This window comes from Taudactylus pleione, unplaced genomic scaffold, assembly GCF_031769625.1.
Source record: "Taudactylus pleione unplaced genomic scaffold, aTauple2 ptg000309l, whole genome shotgun sequence".
Lineage (NCBI taxonomy): Eukaryota > Metazoa > Chordata > Amphibia > Anura > Myobatrachidae > Taudactylus > Taudactylus pleione.
Window position 1 is genome coordinate 10917314 of NW_028284710.1, and position 21809 is coordinate 10939122.

The 21809-nt window shown below is 41.5% G+C and overlaps 1 protein-coding gene across 5 annotated transcripts in view; it reads left to right on the forward strand.

The window, feature by feature from the left end:
* The window catches only part of SEMA5A (semaphorin 5A), a 503265-nt gene extending 481526 nt beyond the window's left edge, over nucleotides 1-21739 (forward strand). For all 5 annotated transcript variants that reach the window (XM_088442351.1, XM_088442352.1, XM_088442355.1 and 2 more), the window contains 2 exons: nucleotides 1884-2095; nucleotides 16458-21739. In XM_088442351.1, the coding sequence (XP_088298477.1) occupies nucleotides 1884-2095; nucleotides 16458-16562 (317 nt within the window). In that variant the 3' untranslated portion in view covers nucleotides 16563-21739. The remainder of the gene's footprint in view (nucleotides 1-1883; nucleotides 2096-16457) is intronic.
* Nucleotides 21740-21809: the final 70 nt, after the last annotated feature.

Here is a 21809-nt window from a genome sequence, read left to right on the forward strand (position 1 = left end):
GAAAAAGGGTCCCCCAAAAAATAACCTGGGTCAAGTGACCTCGGAATCCAACCCAGGTAGCGACCAGGGTTGGACATGGGAATGACCAGGGTAATGCTGCGGTATAAACGATCCGACCAAGGGTCACCACAAAAGACTCTGATTGGAGCTGCAGTGAGTAGTCCTCATTCACCCTTTTATGATCTTATTTTTGTGACCCTGCAAAAGGCCATTTTTATGACATCTATAGGTTTTGCAGGGCAGACCTGGGCTCAGTGTAAATGGGGCCAACCCGGGAATAACCCTGGTTGAAACCAAGGCTTAAATCCTGGGTTGCCTGGGTTTTTTTGTGAAAAAGGGGCATTATTGACAAATTAATTTGTCTAATGCAGAAACCACAGCCCCATATTGCATACCTCAGTGCATTTTGTTATCCTGAAGAATGTCTGACTGCTTGTAAACCTCAGTCAGTAACAGACACTCACTGTAAGATGGAAGTTAAGTTACCTGACTGATGTCCTGTCAAACTTTATTTAGGAACTTCCCCATAGCATGTTTTATTAATTTTCTGTATTCAGGTACTTGGGATAGAGGGCCTATTTCACAACCGATCGCAACTGCAATTGCAATAGTGATCACGCACGCAGTCTCACTGCGACAGTATGCTAATCCATTGCGATCGCTATGCCGTCGCAGCATAACGTAAGGACACCACTTTACCTTACACACATCCATAATGTTTAGCAAGACTGTGAAACCAGCGGTACAATCGAGTACCATCACAGCCTCACGCACACTTGCAAAAGCTCTGTCTTCAGCATACGCTGTGAGTGCTCAGGCTGTGTAAGGCATCACAGTGGATAATTTACGCACGCCCATGCAACGGCATTCAAACACACTGGCACGCCTGCATTTCCCCCCCCCCCCCGTCACCTCCCATAAACGGCACTTCTTGTCAATCACTCTGCGATGGGTCTGCTTTGTCACTGCGATCGCAGTACCGATCGCAGTGGTTGGTTTTGTGCACATGCGATCGGTAATGAATGAGGCCCAGAGACAGGTTTCTGTATACTGGATGTTATACTCTGTCTCTGTCCAGTATGTGTGTGCCTGTGTGTCCACTGTTTGACCATCTATCACATTTTCTACAGCTTTGGGGTCTAGATCTACCCTGGCCATTCAGTTACATTGACCATTCTGCCACTTCTACAATTTTACTTTGATCACTGTATATAATCCACATCGGACTAGCCACAGAAGTACAGTGGAAATCAGCAATAGGCCCCAGTGTCTGAGGGCCCAGGCCCTCCTCAAGGGGTCAGTTTTCAAACTGTGCACTCAAATTACACATTATTACTCCATTAGAGGGTCAGTTACCTGGTGGAACAGGTCCACTGAGGAGCATGGACGCTTGATTCGCTCTACTGCCAATCAAAGTGGGTGGTAACGACACCTCCATCCCCTCCTCTTGTTGGCTGTGGGCTTTAACATAATGAACCCAGTTCCTGCCAGTGATTGGAATGGCATAGAAACTCTGTATTCATAAGCTTCAATTAAGTCATGCAGGAAAAGAAATGCGGATGCACTAAGAATGCTGATAGTCAACACGTATGATAAACTCTACAAATCACATGGATTATAAATGAGATTCTTAGCACGTTTGGCTAAAATGCATTTATAATGGCCTTACTGTTACCTCAATGTCTTATCTAATAGAAGCTATCCAGTCATATTGTCATAACAATAAGAAGTGTTTTACTCCTATCTTTAACTAACAGCTAGCATTATTATAGTCCTGTCACTAATTGTGGCTAATAAAAATATTCATGGTTTAATCACCCTTTACTTGTGAGTGCCGAGTACATTGGATGTATTGTACATAAGATATTCTTACTCTTTTACAGAGTTCAACATGTTCCATATGGTTGCAGTGGGGCTAAGTAGTTCTTTTCTTGGATGCCTTCTTACCTTGCTTGTGTATACATACTGTCAGCGGTACCAGCAGCAATCTCATGATGCAACAATGATTCATCCTGTGTCATCAGCCCCACTCAATACCAGCATTACTAACCACATCAGCAAACTGGATAAATATGACACAGTAGAGGCAATAAAGGTAACATTTTCAGATTTGTTATGTAGGACTTAAGCATTTTCCTGTGGAATGAATACTTAGAAATTATTTTATTTCATAGAAAGATTTTTACCGCAAACCAATGAAATGTTGGAATAATGTATCCCCTACAGTAATTCTAAGAACATTAAAAGTGCTAGTTTGTCTCTAAGGGAAGAGAGGGCCTGATTCAGCAATGTACGCTAAGGCGATGGTTAGCGTACATCTCCCATTATCCAGGTCTGTGCATCAGCATCACGCTCGCAGCCCTACCCAAGCCGTATCATGATTTACATGCTGCGGTGTTTGCGGGGAGGAGCGGGGCGTGGCTGGTCACCATTCCCGGAATTGGGTGTGTGTCGTCCCCGGTTTCCGGGTGGGACAAATCCAGGGTCTGTGTTGGCGGACGCAGATTCCTGGCCTCTCAAGTGACCGAGACCCGGCCAGGCTGCGGAAAGCTTCAGCTCCTATAGCCTGGCCAAAGGAGCAACCATCACAGCCATTGGTCACGATGGTGATCTCTGGGATCGCAAATGGAGCAAGGAGGTGTCTGCCACCTCCTGCTGCATCTGCATTTCAGAGGGACGGAATTGCAAAGCTGCTCTGTGCCGCTCTGCAATTCTGTCCATCTCTGAATCAGGCACAGAGCGTCTTATTTTTATTTTGGATGTTATCCACTTTTTATGTTTCTGCTGCTCCATTGTGTATTCTCCTTTACACTATTGTGTTTAACAACCAATAAGCAATAAATCATAGACTATAAAAGAAAATTGAATAGTATTGTCATAAATCTCAATGTACCTTACACAGGAATATACAAAAGGAGTACAAAATGCCATGTATTTGTGAAGCTGAAGGTAGTTAGTCTATTTATTTAAATATTTAACATATGTACTTTTAATACAAGTGCTACGTTAGCATATTGTGTAGAGGGCAGCAACAAACAATTTAGTAAAATTAACAAATGACAGCGAGTAGATGTAGATAGTGGTAAGATGATTCTCAATCCTAAAAACTGTCACCAGGAAGTTTACGGAATGACATAAATTAAACATAATTAGAGGCATAATGAAAACGCAATATAATAGACGTAATTGTCTTTTTAAATAAAAGTAAAAATTAGCTATGCTAATAAAGAAAGTGATTCCTTACTAATTGTCTTTTGACAACATTCATAAAAAATATACACTACCGTTCAAAAGTTTGTGGTCACTTAGAAATTTCCTTATTTTTGAAAGAAAAGCACTGTTTTTTCAATGAAGATAACATTAAATTGATCAGAAATAAACTCTATACATTGTTAATGTGGTAAATGACTATACTAGCTGCAAACATCTGGTTTTTAAAGGAATATCTACATAGGTGTATAGAGGCCCATTTCCAGCAACCATCACTCCAGTGGGCCTGATTCAGACCCGCTCGCGAGCGGGTCGATGTTTGGCCACTGCGCATGCGCACGCCGGATCCGGCTCCGACGTGCGCATGCGCGAGACCCGGCTAGCGACGGGCGCTCTGTTGCTACGGGTCTCGCACCAAAGCGGGGCGGCTGTGGATTTTGATTGACAGCTTGCCCCATTTTGGAGGCGGGCAGGTAGGGTGGCTGCCCAAACGGAGGCGTTCCCTAAGGAACGCCTGCCGTTTGGGGGCAGCCCAATAGAGCCGAAAGCTCACTGGGGCTTGCGGGAACGAGACCCTACCACAAGGGTCTCGTTGCAAGCCCCGATGGTCGCGATGGTCGAGACCATAGCGACCATCACCTGGCCGCTCGCAATAGCTGTGGGTGGTGAAAAAAAAATAAAAAAACCCTGATTCAGAGCGAGCGCTCTTTCAGAGCGTCCGGCTCTGAATTAGGCCCTGTGTTCTAATGGTACATTGTGTTTGCTAAGCGCGTTAGAAGACAAATGGATGATTTGAAAACCCTTGTGTAATTATGTTAGCACTGCTGAAAACGGGTTTCCTCGTTAGAGAAGCTATAAAACTGACCTTCCTTTGAGCTAGTTGAATATCTGGAGCATTACATTTGTGGGTTCAATTATACTCTCCAAATGGCCAGAAAAAGATAACTTTCATGTGAAACTCGGCAGTTAATTCTTGTTCTTAGAAATGAAGTCTGTTCCATGCGAGAAGTTGCCAAGAAACTGAACATTTTCTACAACGGTGTGTATTACGGGTGTGGAATAAGAGATAGACAGTAATTAGTTAAACAATGTCTAGATAGACAGCAGATGTTAGACAGTTAATAGTTAGACAAGGATAAAAGTTTGACAAAGGCAAAAGTCAGACACACTAAAGTTAGACATGTAAAAAGTTCGACAGGTACAAAAGGTTGACAGGGTCAAAAGTTCCACATGAAAATGGTCGACACAAAAATGGTCAACATTTTATTTATTTTTTTAGCCCTAATCTTCACCCTAACCCTAACCTTGGTGCCTAACCCTCCCTCCTGGTGCCTAACCCTAACCATCTGGGTAAGTGCGTAACCCTAAGCGTGGGGGTAAGTGTCTAACCCTAACCGTCCAGTAAGTGCCTAACCCTAACTGTCCAGTAAGTGCCTAACCCTAATCCTAACCTTATAAAAAAAGAAAAAAAAAAAATGTGTTGACAATTTTTGTTTTTTTAGCCCTAATCTTCACCCTAACCCTCCACATAGTGCCCTGCCGTCTGAGTAAGTGCCTAACCCTAATGTGGGGGGTAAGTGCCTAACCCTAACCATCCAGTAAGTGCCTAACCCTAACACTAAACCTAATTCTAATCTTAAAAAATAAAAAACGTGTCGACCATTTTTGTGTCGATCATTTTCATGTCGAACTTTTGACCCTGTCAACCTTTTGTACCTGTCGAACTTTGTACATGTCTAACTTTAGTGTGTCTGACTTTTGTCTGTGTCGAACTTTTATCCTTGTCTAACTATTAACTGTCTAACATCTGGTGTCTATCTAGACATTGTCTAACTAATGACTGTATATCTATAGTCTGGAACCCTTCAGGGAACAGCACAAATAGCCTCTTACCAGAGTAGATAGTGGGAGGCCCTCGCTGCAGTTTGTCCACACGTCCTTTCACGGCGTTGGTCATGACTACGTGCAGTCTGCTTTCACAGTGTTTGGATTTAACCCACTCATTCCAGTCCCCGAACAGAAGGACCCGGACATTAGAGTCTCTAGTTTGAGAAATAGATGCCTCACAAGTCCTGCCCTGGCAGCTTCATTAAATGGTACCCACAAAACGCCAGTGTCAATGTCTACAGTGAAGAGGCAACTTCGGGATGCTGGCCTTCTAGGCAGAGTGGCAAAGAAAAAGCCATATCTGAGACTGGCCAATAAAAGGAAAAGATTAATATGGGCAAAAGAACACAGACATTGGACAGAGGAAGATTGGAAAAAAGTGTTATGGACAGATGAATCGAAGTTTGAGGTGTTTGGATCACACAGAAGAACATTCGTGAGACGCAGAACAAGTGAAAAGATGCTGGAAGAGTGCCTGACACCATCTTGTCAAGCATGGTGGATGTAATGTAATGGTCTGGGGCTGCTTTGGTCCTGGTAAAGTGGGAGATTTGTACAAGGTAAAAGGGATTTTGAATAAGGAAGGCTATCACTCCATTTTGCAACGCTATGCCATACCCCGTGGACAGCGTTAATTGGAGCCAATTTCCTCCTCCAGCAGGAAAATGACCCAAAGCACACCTCCAAATTATGCAATAACTACTTAGGGAAGAAGCAGGCAGCTGGTATTCTGTAATGGAGTGGCCAGCGCAGTCACCAGATCTCAACCCCATTGAGCTGTTGTAGGAGCAGTTGACCATATGGTATGCAAGAAGTGCCCATCAAGCCAATCCATCTTGTGGGAGGTGCTTCAGGAAGCATGGGGTGAAATTTCTTCAGATTACCTCAACAAATTAACAGCTAGAATGCCAAAGGTCTGCAATGCTGTAATTGCTGTAAAAGGAGCATTCTTTGGCGAAAGCAAAGTTTGAAGGACAAAATTATTATTTAAAATAAAAGTAATTATTTCTAACCTTGCCAATGTCTTGACGATATGTTCTATTCATTTTGCAACTCATTTGATAAATAAAAGTCAGTTTTCATGTAAAACACGAAATGTCTGGGTGACCTCAAACTTTTGAACGATAGTAATAATGGATGTTTCTGAAATTTTTCAATAGTAAAAACTGTGCATGGTGTGTATTTTTAGTGCAGGTTAAGCCAGGGGCATATTAATGCCTAAAGAGGCCAGGGTGCAGCGACCCCCTTACTCTGAGCAGTGCCTCTCCCAAGTTCCGCATCTTACCTTGTGCTGGCAAGCGGGTATCTCCTGCTCCGCGGCACCATATTCCCAGAGATACTTTGGGTGCAGGTTGTGCAGTAGTTGGGACCGATGACATGGTGCATCATCCTCCTGGAATATTCCAGCATTGTGGGGGTACATGAAGTCCACGAAGGGCTGCAAATGGTCATCAAACAATGCAACATAGTGGTTACCAGTCAATGATCTGTTTAGACGGCCCAGCAGATCCAACCCATGCCACATGAACACACCCCACACCATTATGGAACTACCACCAGCCTGTATGGTGCCTTGTTGACAACTGGGGTCAGTGGCCTCATGGGGCGTGCACAACACCTGAACCCTACCATTAGCCTGAAACAACTGGAACCGTGACTCATTGGACCACGCCACATGTTGCCAGTCCTCCAGGGTCCAATTAGCGATGTCACAAGCCCAGGTGAGCTGCTGTGTCCGGTGTTGTAGTGTTAACAGGGGCACTCTGATAGGTCCTCTGCTCCCATATTCCATGGAAGCTAAAGAATGCTGCACTGACTTGCTGGATATGCGTCTAGTACCTCCTGCATAGAATGGATGTGATTTGTGCCATTGTCACTTGCCTGCTACCACGGACAATTCTGGACCGATGTCGCTGGTCACGATAATTACGCACCGGTGGTTGGCTACTGCGCTGTCCACTGTGGGTATTAATGCCTTTCGTGAGGTATTCCTGGTACACATGTGACACCGTAGATCGTGGAATGTTGAATGTCAGCACAACTTAGGGAATGGAATGTTCCATCCATCGGGCACCCACCATATTGCCCTGTTCGAAATCCGATAATTTACGCCACTTTGCAATGAGCAGCCTAGCTGGTCTTCAGACTGACTCATGAGATGTCAGATTACAAGTGATGCAGGTCTGGGCATTTCAAAGCAATCACAGTATGAAGAAGCCACCTACCATTACCTTTACATAATGCTATCCCTAATCGAGTGAGTCCAATATCAAAGAAAAAAAGTCAATAAACCAGAAGTGAGTCCCTCATCTGGAATGCACTCCCTCAACTTCAGGTAGCTGCCTTTTAGCAGAATCCTACGTTTCATATAGAACTCCCAGTTTAATAAATTAGCTAAACTTGGAAATGAAATATTGGTTATACCAAATGCATACGTACCATGTGATTGACCCAAAGAATTGCCTTGGCTATAACTCATTTGTTAAATGTGATCTTTCAAAAAGTGACTCCAAACGTCTTAGGCTTATTGCTATGAATAGGTATATGAATGAAGTGGTGTAAGTGCGCTCCTTAAAACTGGGAGTGTGGGGGTGAGTTACTGTTGCAGCTCTAGACACTGGTGGTTTCCCCAATATCACCAAGAAAGGGATCTGATAGTACAAAGGTATGTCTAGTAGGTAGCGCAATGTAAGAGCTTGTTATTGAGTATTGTAAGTAGATCTAAAGATATTGGACTAATGAGTCAGCATAATGGGATAGAATTTAATGTAGTTAAAATAGTAAAATGATAATAAAATGACAAGGTCTGAAATAAGTATAGATGAGAATATGTTACACAATTAAAAATGCACAATGTGTACATGGGAAAATATGTTGCACAATTTAAAATACACAATAAAAATTCGCAATCACAAATGTCTGATGGTATGGTGAAAGAAAAACAGTATACCGTCCAATGGAAATTGTAATACAGGTAAAGTGGGACTGTTGGAACAGTCCTATCTATAATAATACTAGGGATGTGCAGGCTCGGATAGGTTCGAGTTTGCACGTGGAGTTCGGATTTTTCCCTCCAAAAAAACGGAACTCAGAACGAGGCAAAACGTCATCTTACATGGACGAACATCATCATTCCTGGTCTTTTGTCCAGGAATGATGATGTTCGTCCATGTAAGATGACGTTTTGCCTCGTTCTGAGTTCCGTTTTTTTGGAGGGAAAAATCCGAACTCCACGTGCAAACTCGAACCTATCCGAGCCTGCACATCCCTAAATAATACCAATGCTGATGGAATTTGTGTGATGCAGGTGTAGATTTACTGTCCATTGTTGTGATATCACAGAATAATCGGAAATACAGTTCAGCAATCTGCAGGTTAATAACGATGGTATAGAGGACGTTGGGTAGGGTCTAGTAGATAAATGAATATTTGGTGAGTGCATGCACCCCCTACCTCATCCAAAAAACAACTGTGGTGGATTACAGAAGAATTATTTCCCTTGTGAAGAAAAACCCCTTCACAACAGTTGGCCAAATCAAGAACACTCTCCAGGAGGTAGGTGTATATGTGTCAAAGTCAACAATCAAGAGAAGACTTCACAAGAGTGAATATAGAGGGTTCACCACAAGATGTAAACCTTTGGTGAGCCACAAAAACAGGAAGACCAGATTAGAGTTTGCCAAACAACATCCAAACCATTACAGTTCTGGAACAACATCCTATGGACAGATGAGACAAAGATCAATTTGTACCAGAGTGATGGGAAGAGAAGAGTATAGAGAAGGAAAGGAACTGCTCATGATCTAAAACATACCACCTCATCAGTGAAGCATGGTGGTGGTAGTGTCATGGTGTGGGCATGTATGGCTGCCAATGGAACTGGTTCCCTTGTATTTATTGATGATGTGACTGCTGACAAAAGCAGCAGAATGAATTCTGAAGTGTTTCGGGCAATATTTTATGCTCATATTCAGTCAAATGCTTCAGAACTCATTGGACGGCTCTTCACAGTGCAGATGGACAATGACCCGAAGCAAACTGCAAAAGCAACCAAAGAGTTTTTTAAGGCTAAAAAGTGTAATGTTATGCAATGGCCAAGTCAATCCCCTGGCCTGAATCCGATTGAGCGTGCATTTCACTTGATGAAGACAAAACTGAAGGGAAAATGCCCCAAGAAGAAGCAGGAACTGAAGACATTTGCAGTAGAGGCCTGGCAGAGCATCACAAGGGATGAAACCCAGCGTCTAGCGATGTCTATGCGTTCCAGATTTCAGGCTGTAATTGTCTGCAAAGGATTTGCAACAAAGTATTAAAAAGTGAAAGTTAGATTTAGGATTGTTTAGTTTGTCCCATTACTTTTGGCCCCTTAAAAAGTGGGAGGCACATATAGAAACCATTGTAATTCCTACACCGTTCACCTGATTTGGATGTAATTACCCTCAAATTAAATCTGAAAGTCTGCAGTTAAAGCACATCTTGTTTGTTTCATTTCAAAGCCATTGTGGTGGTGAATAGAGGCCAAAATATGAAAATTCTGTCAATGACCCAATATTTATGCACCTGACTGTATATATATATATATATATATATATATGTGTGTGTGTATATATATATATATATATATATAACATATATATATATATATATGACACAGTACTGTGCAAAAGTTTTAAGCAGGTGTGGAAAAAATACAGCAAAGTAAGATGCTTTCCTAAATAGAAGAATAGTTTATTTTTATCTTTTGACAAAATGCTAAGTGAATGAACAGAAGAGAAATCTAAATCAAATCAATATTTGGTGTGACCACCCTTTGCCTTCAAAACAGCATCAATTGTTCTAGGTACAGTGCATCCGGAAAGTATTCACAGCGCTTCACTTTTTCCACATTTCGTTATGTTACAGCCTTATTCCAAAATTGAATAAATAAATTTGTGTCCTCAAAATTCTACACACAATACCCCATAATGACAATGTGTAAAAAGTTTTTTGAGATTTTTGCAAATTTTATAAAAAAAAAAAACCTAAGAAATCACATGTACATAAGTATTCACAGCCTTTGCCATGAAGCTCAAAATTGAGCTCAGGTGCATCCTGTTTCCACTGATCATCCTTGAGATGTTCCTACAGCTTATTTGGAGTCCACCTGTGATAAAATCAGTTGATTGGACATGATTTTGAAAGGCATACACTTGTCTATATTAGGTCCCACACTTGACAGTGCATGTCAAAGCACAAACCAAGCATGAAGTCCAAGGAATTGTCTGTAGACCTCCGAGACAGGATTGTCTTGAGGCACAAATCTGGGGAAGGGTACAGCAAAATATCTGCTGCTTTGAAGGTCCAAATGAGCACAGTGGCCTTCATCATCCGTAAATGGAAGAAGTTCGGAACCACCAGGACTCTTCCAAGAGTTGGCCGTCCGTCTAAACTGAGCGATCGGGGGAAATGGGCCCTAGTCAGGGTGGTGATCAAGAACCCGATGGTCACTCTGTCAGAGCTACAGCATTCCTCTGTGGGGAGAGGAGAATCTTCCAGAAGGACAACCATCTCTGCAGAAATCCTCCAATCAGGCCTGTATGGTAGAGTGGCCAGACGGAAGCCACTCCTTAGTAAAAAGCACATGGCAGCCCGCCTGGAGTTTGCCAAAATGCACCTGAAGGACTCTCATATTATGAGAAACAAAATTCTCTGGTCTGATGAGACAAAGATTGAACTCTTTGGTGTCAATGCCAGGCATTATGTTTGGAGGAAACCAGTCACTGCTCATCACCAGGCCAATACCATCCCTACATGGAAGCATGGTGGTGGCAGCTAATGCTATGGGGATGTTTTTCAGCGGCAGAAACGGGAAGACTAGTCAGGATAGAGGGAAAGATGAATGCAGCAATGTACAGAGACATCCTGGATGAAAACCTGCTCCAGAGCGCTCTTAACCTCAGACTGGGGAAACTGTTCATCTTTCAGCAGGACAACGACCCTAAGCACACAGCCAAGATATTAAAGGAGTGGCTTCAGGACAACTCTGGGAATTTCCTTGAGTGGCCCAGCCAGAGCCCAGACTTGAATCCAATTCAACATCTCTGGAGAGATCTGAAAATGGCTGTGCACCGACGCTTCCCATCCAACCTGATGGAGCTTGAGAGGTGCTGCAAAGAAGAATGGGCGAAACTGCCCAAAGATAGGTGTGCCAAGCTTGGGGCATCATATTTAAAAAGACTTGAGGCTGTAATTGCTGCCAAAGGTGCATCAACAAAGTATTGAGCAAAGGCTGTGAGTACTTATGTACATGTGCTTTCTTAAGTTTTTTTTAATTAAATTTGCAAAAATCTCAAAAAAACTTTTTACACGTTGTCATTATGGGGTATTGTGTGTAGAATTTTGAGGACAAAATTTTTTTTTTCCATTTTGGAATAACACTGTAACATAACAAAAAGTGAAGCACTGTAAATATTTTCCAGATGCACTGTATACTTGCACAAAGTAAGGGATTTTGTAGGATTATAGTCAGGTGTAATATTATAACCACTCCCACATTTGACATCTGCAGCAGGTAACCCATGAAGTACGTCATGTGCCGTGCGCTGGCTTGGTGGGTATATAAGGTGTGCGATAGACTGTCTGCACACATATCACTCGTTGCTGTCATGGGTAAAAAGGTCAGTTTTATCCGAGTTGCAAAAAAGGATGATTATTGGCTTTTGGTCCAAGGGTTGCAGTATTTCTGAAACAGCACAATTTGTGAACTGTTCGTGTGCTGCTGTGGTGAAGGTGTATAGTGACTGGACAAATTGCACCATTGTGAATAACTGACGTGGAAACTGCGGAGCACCACGTGCTATTGATGTGAGAGGTGAATGGTGGCTAAGAAAATGCATGAGGACCGACCGACATGCTACAGTGGAGTAGCTCACCTTCTAAATGAACCTAGGGGCCACGAACCCTGCTGTGTATGGGGCTCCAAAGCAAATGTAAGGTCAATGTATCTATGATAACGATGTGCATCGGTGGAAAAGGCTTCAATTTTCACGCTTGTATTGGAATTAGACCTCCGCTGATTGGCGAAGGGGTTGCCTTCTCCGATGAGTCATGATTTCTGCTTCATCGAATGGATGGACGTTGGCGTGTTAGGCAGGAATTATTGGAAAACAAACACCCTGCAACCATTGCTGGAAGAACACAATCTGGTTGTGGCAGCGTTATGGTCTGGGGAATGTTTTAGTGGCATTCTCTGGGCCCACTCATCCATGTGGAAGGCACCCTCAACCGATTTGGTTATGAATCTATCCTTGCAGAGAACATACACTGATACATGCTGATTGTCTTCTCTGGGAAGGATGGGATCTTCCAGCAAGACAATGCGACATATCACATGGCTAGAAATTTTCAACAGTGGATGGACGAGCATGACCAAAACTTCCAAGTACTTCCCTAGCCCCCTAATTCCCCAGACATGAACCCAATTGAGCATCTGTGGGACCACCTCGATCGTTGTGTTCGCTCTATGGAAACTCCACCATGCACCCCCAGCAGCTGTGGGATGCACTGCAGTCCACATGGCTCCATATACCTGTGCCAACCTACCAGCACCTTATTGAGTCACTCCCAGCCCCTCTAGCTGCTATCCGTGCTGCACACAGCGGTTACTCTGGCTGGTGGTCATAATAATGTGATTCGACTGTGTAGTTTCCTTTAAGTACCTTTTATATCACAAAATGACAATGCCTCAAGTCCGGGTGTGGATCACTAGGTCTACAATAAAAAGGTAGACAATGTTTAGGCAGACAATACAAGTTAGACAGGCAATAGGTCAACAGGGTCTGAAGGCCGGCACACTAAAGGTCGACTAGTAAGGTCGACCGGGTTATTAGGTTGACACATTTGATTTATTTTTCTAGCCCTATTCTTCACCCTAACCCTCCCCTTGGTGCCTAACCCTCCCTCCTGGTGCCTAACCCTAACTGTTGGGGTAGGTGCCTGACCCTAACCGTCCCTTCTAGTGTCTAACCCTCCCTCCTGGTTCCTAACCCTAACCGTAACAGTGCCTAACAGTAACCATCGGAGTAAGTGCCTAACCCTAACAAAAAAAAAAGTGTCAGCCTTTTTTTTGTGTCAAACATTTGTGTGTCAACTTAATGATATGTCAACCTTCTTACTAGCCGACCTTTAGTGTGTCGACCTTCAGACCCCGTCGACCTTTTGCCTGTCTAACTTGTATTGTCTACCTAAACATTGTCTATCTTTTTACTGTAGACCTAAAGACCGGATACCCTCAAGTCCACTTGTTAATCGGTGACATTGTCCTTTTTACATATTGAGCTGACCTTAAGATACATATGTCGTCAGGGCCAGCCCCCACCTGTTTTCAGTACATGTTCTAAGCAACTTTATCTTTAATAAACTAAGCACTACCGAAAATCTGCCAAAACCTCGCTAATCCTCAGATGAACTTGCTGTCTTGAAGAAGGCTCCTGTGTGAGTCAAAACATCAACACATATATTGTTTCCATTATGTAAACCTGTAGTGACTTTCAAGTAAAGTATTTTCTACAAATCATACTGGTGAGTGCCCTCCATCTCTATCTCCTAGACTTTCAGGAACCAGCGTGGAGAAGCCTACTGGTACCTTTGAGGATCACCCCACTGTTTGATCACATTACATGAGGGCAATTACTCCCTGAAAGATAGATAGATAGATACCCGCGCTACTGGGATAACTATGGATGACCAATTTGCTTCTGAATATGTGTACAATTTCTTATGTGAGGAGTAATGGTTGACTTAAGAGTGGTAGATACACAGATAATGGTGAAAGATAGATTGTCTGCATCAATACTTCTCTACTGGGGAGACGTATCAAATCTTCTAAGGTGAACATATGACCACATTGCACAAAGCAACTAAACACCTTCTAGCTATCATTCACCAAGCACATTCTATAAAATGATAGCTAGAAGCTGATTGGTTGCTATGAGCAATTTCTCCACCTGTCCTCTTTAGGTTTGATGCATCTCCCCACTTGTCTCAACCAAGATGTCTTTTTGCTGAAGCAATACAGTAACTAGGGGTGGACGAGAGGTACTGTAGCCATGGAGACATGGGGGCCTAGGGGGCAGCACCAGCCTTAGGCTTGCAGGGTGTCTTGAATGTGACATTGCAGTGTAGAGAGCCACCCGAAGCATCCTTAGGACGTTCTTGTTGCTGCAGAGCCATGGGGGTTCAGCACCTTTGTGGTCCCAGCAGGCCAGGCCCCTCATCATGATGTCATGACATCATAAGTTTGGGGAGGGTAGCTGGCACAGGGTGGACTTTTACCCTCCTATGGCCCTGAAGTGATGTACAGGTTGAGTCTCCCATATCCAAATATTCCGAAATACGGAATATTCCGAAATATGGAATTATTTTGGCATGACTGAGATAATGTAACCTTTGATTTTTGATGGTTCAATGTACACAATCTTTGTCTAAGGCATAAATTATTAAAAATATTGTATAAAATTACCTTCAGGCTGTGTGTATAAGGTGTATATGAAACATAAATTAATTTCATTTCTGTACACAAACTTTGCTTGAGCCACAAAATTATTGAAAATATTGTATAAAATTACCTGCAGGCTGTGTGTATAAGGTGTATATAACACATAAATGCATTCTGTATGTATATTTGGGTCCCATTCCCAAGATATCTCATTATGGTATGCAATTATTCCAAAATACGGAATATTCCGTTATCCAAAATATCTCTGGTCCCAAGCATTTTGGATATGGGAGACTCAACCTGTATTAATGTGACATTCGGTTCATGATATACAGCACCATAACAGGGCAGTTCCACAGGCTGCTTGTCCGGAGCGTCCCTTTGACCCGCTGGGCAGCTCTGCAGTAGAGGTACTGGCCGCACACCCTGAAGCCACATGCAAGCACCATGAGACAGCAACAGTGCCGCCTCAGGAAGCTACACCCTGTGCAAAAGTGCCGCTTGCACACCCCTAGTCATGGCCCTGATGATAAAGCAGTCCCAAGTGAAAATACATCTGAGTTATATAATATACACAGGGCCGTAACTAGGGTGGTGCACAGCACCGGTGGGCAGGGGGAGCTGTTCAGCAATGCCTGCCAATTTTCTGTTTTTAATCATTCTCACTTCTAGCTTCCTCTTCTTTGATCTCCGGCATCTCCTGGCCCCCCCATATCCTCTGTGGCTGCCTCCTCTTCCATGTTTCCACCTACCCAAGCACCTTCAGTCACATCATCCTTTATTTAATGCACACATTTAAAAATACTGTCATACCCAGGACTTGAACCCGCCGCTGATATTTACTGCAGTCTTTCTACACCTTCAGTCTGTGATCTACACCGCCAGCTCCAGCCATGTGTACAGCTGTTCTGATGAACAAATAATGAGGCAGGTGCTGCTTCACCAGTGCGCTCCTACATCTACAGATGGGTCCACATACATCTAACCTCCTGGTGCATTAAATAGCCCTTCTAGTCGTGCCATGTCGTGACTCAGTAGCGCAGAGCGTCTTTTCATTCGTCTTTTTACCTTCAAATGCGTCTTATTTGCACAACGATGCGAATAGATAGCACAAGCAGCTTCTGCTGATTAAAATGATATTCAGCATGCCTATGTTCTCTGTGTGTCTGCGGGTGTAAGACGCTTCGCGCTACTGAGCTCCCGCGTTATGTGTGGCGCGACTTGTAGTGCGCGGAGGATAGATGTATGTGGGCACATCTGTAGCTATTGAGTTATACTGCATAATTATTGTGTTTCATCACTGCAGCCATTGAATTTACACTGTATTTGGCAGTTGGATAACAGTTGTACAATGGGATCAGTACCCCTTCATCATCGTACGGGACAAAACAGCTTTGTCATGCCCCTTCTACATGAGGCCACACCTCTTTTTCGTGAGCACATCGTATGTTCCTATTTAAAAAAATTAAGAGGGGGAGTGCTACCAATGCTTTTTCTGGCCCAGGGCACCAAAAAGTCTAGTTACGGCTCTGAATGTACATACACACTAATATGCTAATTTCTTTTCTTTCTTTTAATCTCTATTATTTGATGCACTTCTGTAAAGCAGAAGTTAATTTTTTTTCCTGTTACTAGTGACAGTCAATCTTTGCACTACAGGGACAGTGGTTACAAAAAGTCACTGCTTGTTATGCGAGTGTGAGGGCTTATTCAACTGAAGTGTCCACTTTTAATTATAGACTAGAATCTGAATGTATATGTAGAAGTATAATATTTGCAAAGAATGAGACAGAGTTTGCCTATTTATCAAAGATGTAGATGTAGCACAAATAAAATCTTATGCCATGCTTATAAAACAAATTAATATTCTTTATTTTTTTTTCAGGCATTTAACAAAAACAATCTTGTTTTGGAAGAAAGAAACAAGTATTTTACAGCAAAAACTTACTCTAACGCCTATCTCACAGACTTCAATAATTATGAGTACTGACTGATATGTCAATGTATCTGCTGAGTATAAAGGGTCTGACTCCTGATGTCTGCACCTAGCAACTGGCTGAGAGTTTTAAGATCAAAAATTTGTAAAGCTACTTCCATCTATACTTAATGATGTCACATTGCTTTATACAGATTTTATGATGCCCTCTTCTGCTTTTGTTTATGTTACTGTATTATAGTATTCATCATACCATACAACCTGTTTTGTATTTTATATAATAGTTATTTTAAAATGTGCAGTACTTAAATCTTGGCACAATTTATTTGCTGACTACAAACTATGATATAACATTTTAAATATATATGGCCATTATGTGATGTTTGCACACAATATTTGGACAACATTTTATGTATAGGCTTAAAAGCAGTTGATTTTTTTTCAGTTTCAGGCAGTATATAGCCAAAATGGTATATTTATATATATTTTGGAGAATGCACTTCACACAACCACTTTGGTCAATGATATATAATTTTAGACAAATAATGAATATTTATTAAACATAAAAGTAAAAATGTATACTGTTCAAACTGTATGAAAACACTTGCTAAGTTGTTCTAAAATCGTATTGTACATAAGACATGCAAAATGTCCACTTCGGCACCTGGTGGGAGGATGGTAAAGAAAAGAAATAAAAACTATGAAGAACTGATTTTACCTTTCAGCAGTATGCCAGACCTCCATTTTACCAGCAATTTGGTGTCAGATAAACTTGTTTTGGAGACTTTTAATAATCATTTATGCTGATGGATTCCCCCCTCTCTTTTACATTTAGTTGTTGTTCACACTACTTATGGCCAGTAGCCATTTTTCCTGTTTATGGCACAGTGATACTTAAAAAAGGTTGTGCATACTCTCTACTTATTGTTTAACCTCAAAAACATCATTACATAAAATTATCTTACATAGCAAACTAAAATCACAGCTTGTAACATTATACTTTTAGTTTGCTTAAGAGAAGTCACACTGGATAATTAATATAAATGTAATTACTGAATTTATAGCTTTATTGGTGTTTTCACGCTTTCCTGAAATAGGGCCAAGCTGTTAAGACATTCACAGCCTAATTAAAATAAATACACATCATTAGTTTTCAATACTAATATCATTGTAATAAAACATGAAATTGCTGGATCTGTGCCCATTACACAGATGCTTGCAGATATGGCATGTACTGTATACAGTATATACAGTATATGAGGAACATTTAAGCCACTTGCAGCAGTTCACAAGTGTGCAGTATGCTGCAGCTCAGCTATCATGTACAGATGTCATATTGCAGTGCCTTTATTAAATGTAATTAAATGTTTTATCTAGAAATTTGTCTACTTATAGCTAAACTTTTTTTAAACCAGTGACTCATGTAACAAATCATTTCCTATTTCTTGTAAGTGTCACTAGTTTTCTAGTAGGATGCAGTAATACATCAAAATGTATTATATATATATATATATATATTTGTTTTATATGGTTATATATTTTGTAAAATATTTTTATGGTTACAGTCAGTTTTAATTTGTATGTGTTTGTTTGCTTTTTTCAATTCATCAGTGCTAAGCCTTAACAAAGTACTGTAGGCAAGTAATATTGAGAATATAAGCAACAAACCTTTCATAGAAGCTTCTCTCTATTATCATTTGTCTCTTACTGCAAACAAACAATGCCGTGTTCTCTGATAACATGACATGCAATATGCAAATTACCAGGGCACTACATACAGCTTGCAGTAAAATCTTAATAAACTTTATCAAGTACTCCATTGAATTCCATAATGAAGCAATCTAATCCATAGACCAGGGGTTCTCAAACTCAGTCCTCAGAACCCCACACAGTTCACCTTTTCCAGGTCACCGAGCAGGTGCACAAGTTTATTCATTACTCACTGACTCATATTAGAAGATCCACAGGTGGAGCTAATTATTTCACTTCTGATTGTGAGGAGACCTCTAAAACATGTACTGTGTGGGGTCCTGAGGACAGAGTTTGAGAGCCTGTGCCATAGACAATCAGAATTCCCCTGCCCTCAGGTAGCAGCTGACGACTTTTCCATCCTCATTAAGAATAGTGACTGTGCAAACAGACATCACCTAATAAAATAATTTTTGTTGGTTGTGAATATTTCAATATGATATATAATAGAGTATAATAATATAGGTGTACATCTTGCACCTTTAATTAAAAACAAAAAAAAAACACAGTAATCACACCCATATGACAAGAGCATGACATTCTCCCAATGCTCTTCACTAACATTCAAGTAACTTTATTAGTAAACTTTGGCAACAGTCTAATCAATTCCATCAGTACTGCAATGAGTACAGTCACTGTATTTTTTGCAGTGTGTACTGTATATCCACCGTGAAGTGTCATCAATTACAGTTAGGCTGTAGCATACATCTACATCCAAATACTGCACATACGTATCACCAATATAGTGAGGATGTAGTCACCATACCAGCAATCAGAATCCCAGCTCCAGAATGGCAAGGGTGTTAGGCACTAGGGGAAGCGTTAAACTGCAGGGTGGGGTTAGTGTTAGAATGCAGGGGGGTGAGGGTTAGGCTGTGGGAAAGGTGGGTTGGGTTAGGCTACTTACCTTCAGGCACCAGGATTCTGACTGCTGGGATTACGTACCCAACCAATATAGTGACGTGGATAACAAGGTAGTATTATGTTTTGCATTAGACTAGAGGAGAAAAATGGCTTCACTTAGAGCTACATTTAAAATTAGCAGTAAGTTCAACTAGGAGGTGCAATATTGCACCTTGGCAAAACATGTTTTAGTTGAAATGAGGATAAATTTAAGTTAAAAACTAATGGGCATATTTACCAACAACTGCATGTAAAATGCATGTGGTGTGAAAATGTTGCCCTAACTCACAATGCGGTCATGAAAATGACCACTTGCACTTAATAAAGTTGGGGATAAGGCTGCCGAAAAGCTCTATCCCAGCTAACATTGTTATTTTGGGTTTGGTGTTAATGCACATACTGCGAATGCACGACCATTGTCCGGCACAAGAGCCAGTGAGGCCGACAGAGGGGGATCAGGAGGACCCCTCTCCAATAAACTTTGCAAAAGAGAACTCATAGGCTACTCTGGGCTAATGCATACTTAACTACTCTCCTGGAAGGTGTGGGAGACTCGATTTTTGGGGTATTACACTGGAAGAATGGGTGGATCTCCTGCATTCTGCCCACTTCTTAGTGGATAGGATGGGGAGATAATATCTTGAATTGTGAGTCTATATGGAGGGGCTAAAATGACGTGGGCCTAAGGATGTAAAGAGACCGTCCCAACCCAAAAGTGGTCAGCTGCATCTCCTCTACAGGCTTGGTAAATCCAAACATTTAGCAGCCTCCATAAAAACCTATAGGGACTGGTTTTGCAGTTTGAAATGGACAGGCCACAGCAGATACCTCATTTATACATCTAGGGATACTTAGATTTTGCGAGGATGCCCCCAAAACATCTGATTTGGGGGGATTTCCCACAAAATAGCCTTAATAAATATGCCCCTAAAGTGTAAAAAGAAAGCGAAAAAAACCAGACGGTATATTTTCCCTACATGCAACTCACCCTCTCCAAAACATTGCATGTGCATCCCTAATTATTTGTGTAATGTGATTTATGCTTGATAGTTAGATCTGATGAATCTGCAAGTAGTGTTTCATATAATCTTCTCCAGAATCCAGATGTGTGGAGTCTTTCTTTGGTACTTTATGTTGTGTCATGTTATTATTGACTTGCATGTGTGATTGTACATTTTCAACATAACTAGTAATTATTTACAAGGAAAAAATGTGATGAAAGATGTTATCAAGTCTCTGTGGCAAACTAAAGCTGGGTACACACTGGAGCGATATCGTCCCAATGTAATTTCAGGCCGCATCGTTCAGTGTGTTTGGCTAATCGGCACGCTCTCTAGGTCGTTAGTGATATCTTCCAGTCAGCTGTGCTGCATGGTCAAGCGGACGATGTTGCATGTGGCGCCGTGCAAGGTAATGAATGACTGAGCAAGGAATCGCTCTGATTTCTACCGCGGACACGATGTAGGCCCATCGGTCACCATATCGTCTGGGTACGCATCGCTCCACTGTGTACCCAGCTTTAGTCATGATAACAAGTACTGTGGAGTATATCTTTATTTTGATGCTGTGGAATTGGTAACATTTTTAAATTTCCTGCTAGACTGTATTCTCTAGCTGGCATTTATCTATCATCACACTATGGGCCCGATTTACTACAATATAAATTTCAAATGCGGTTGTAGTGTTATATTTTTGCCTAAGTTTGCAATGCAAATTTAAGAAATATCACAGGAATTGACCAAAAATCCATTGCAGGGACATAGCTTGCGATAATGCTCTGTCCCTGCGAATCCCCTGTGCAGTCTTCTCACTGTATTTTTCGAGAAAAAAAAACAAGTGAGGTGTCCTCTATGCAGCAGCTCACCAGGGTCACAGTGCAGGTGACCGAAGCCCAGAGGACCTCACCGGAGCACAAATGCAGGTGTTTTTTTTTTTTTTTCCATTAATCAGCCTGTGGTCCATTTAGACCACACAGCTGATCAGAGGGGCCGGCTCTGCTTGTCAGAGCAGAGCAGGAGTCGGGGGACTGGGGGGAAAGCCCTGACAACGCCATATGAAGATGGTGTTATTATCACAGGGCTTTCCCACTTATTTTTTTTTTATTTATTTTTAGTAAATCTTAGGCAGATCACATTTCCCATTACAAGTATGGGAAATGCAATCTGCATACTAAAAAAATATGCGAATTCAATGTCAGAGTGTAGTTTTTCATGAAAACTACTCTAATTGCCCTTTAATAAATTTGTGATACTAAAATAATATGAAAAGGTTGTGAAAATACCCCTTTTCACATTTACCTTAATGAAAAATAATATTGATAAATAAGTCTCTATGTAACACACTAAATGCATAACTGAAAATAATTTGTACACCCACAAAGCACATTTCTCTAGTGCCTTATCGATTAATCAGCTATGAAATAGGGAGGGGGAGGACATACACGGGTACAGGCGTAATTCTATGCATACTGCATGACCTTCATGTATGTTCTGTCTATTGTAAATACAGTTGATACAATGTCTGATATACCTGTATGAATTTGTAATAATGCAAAAATCATTACTATTGATTAAAGATGTTGCACCAATAATTACTCGTTTTACTATTTACTTTGAAAATAAAATGAGGACTATGGTATCCTGCATTACT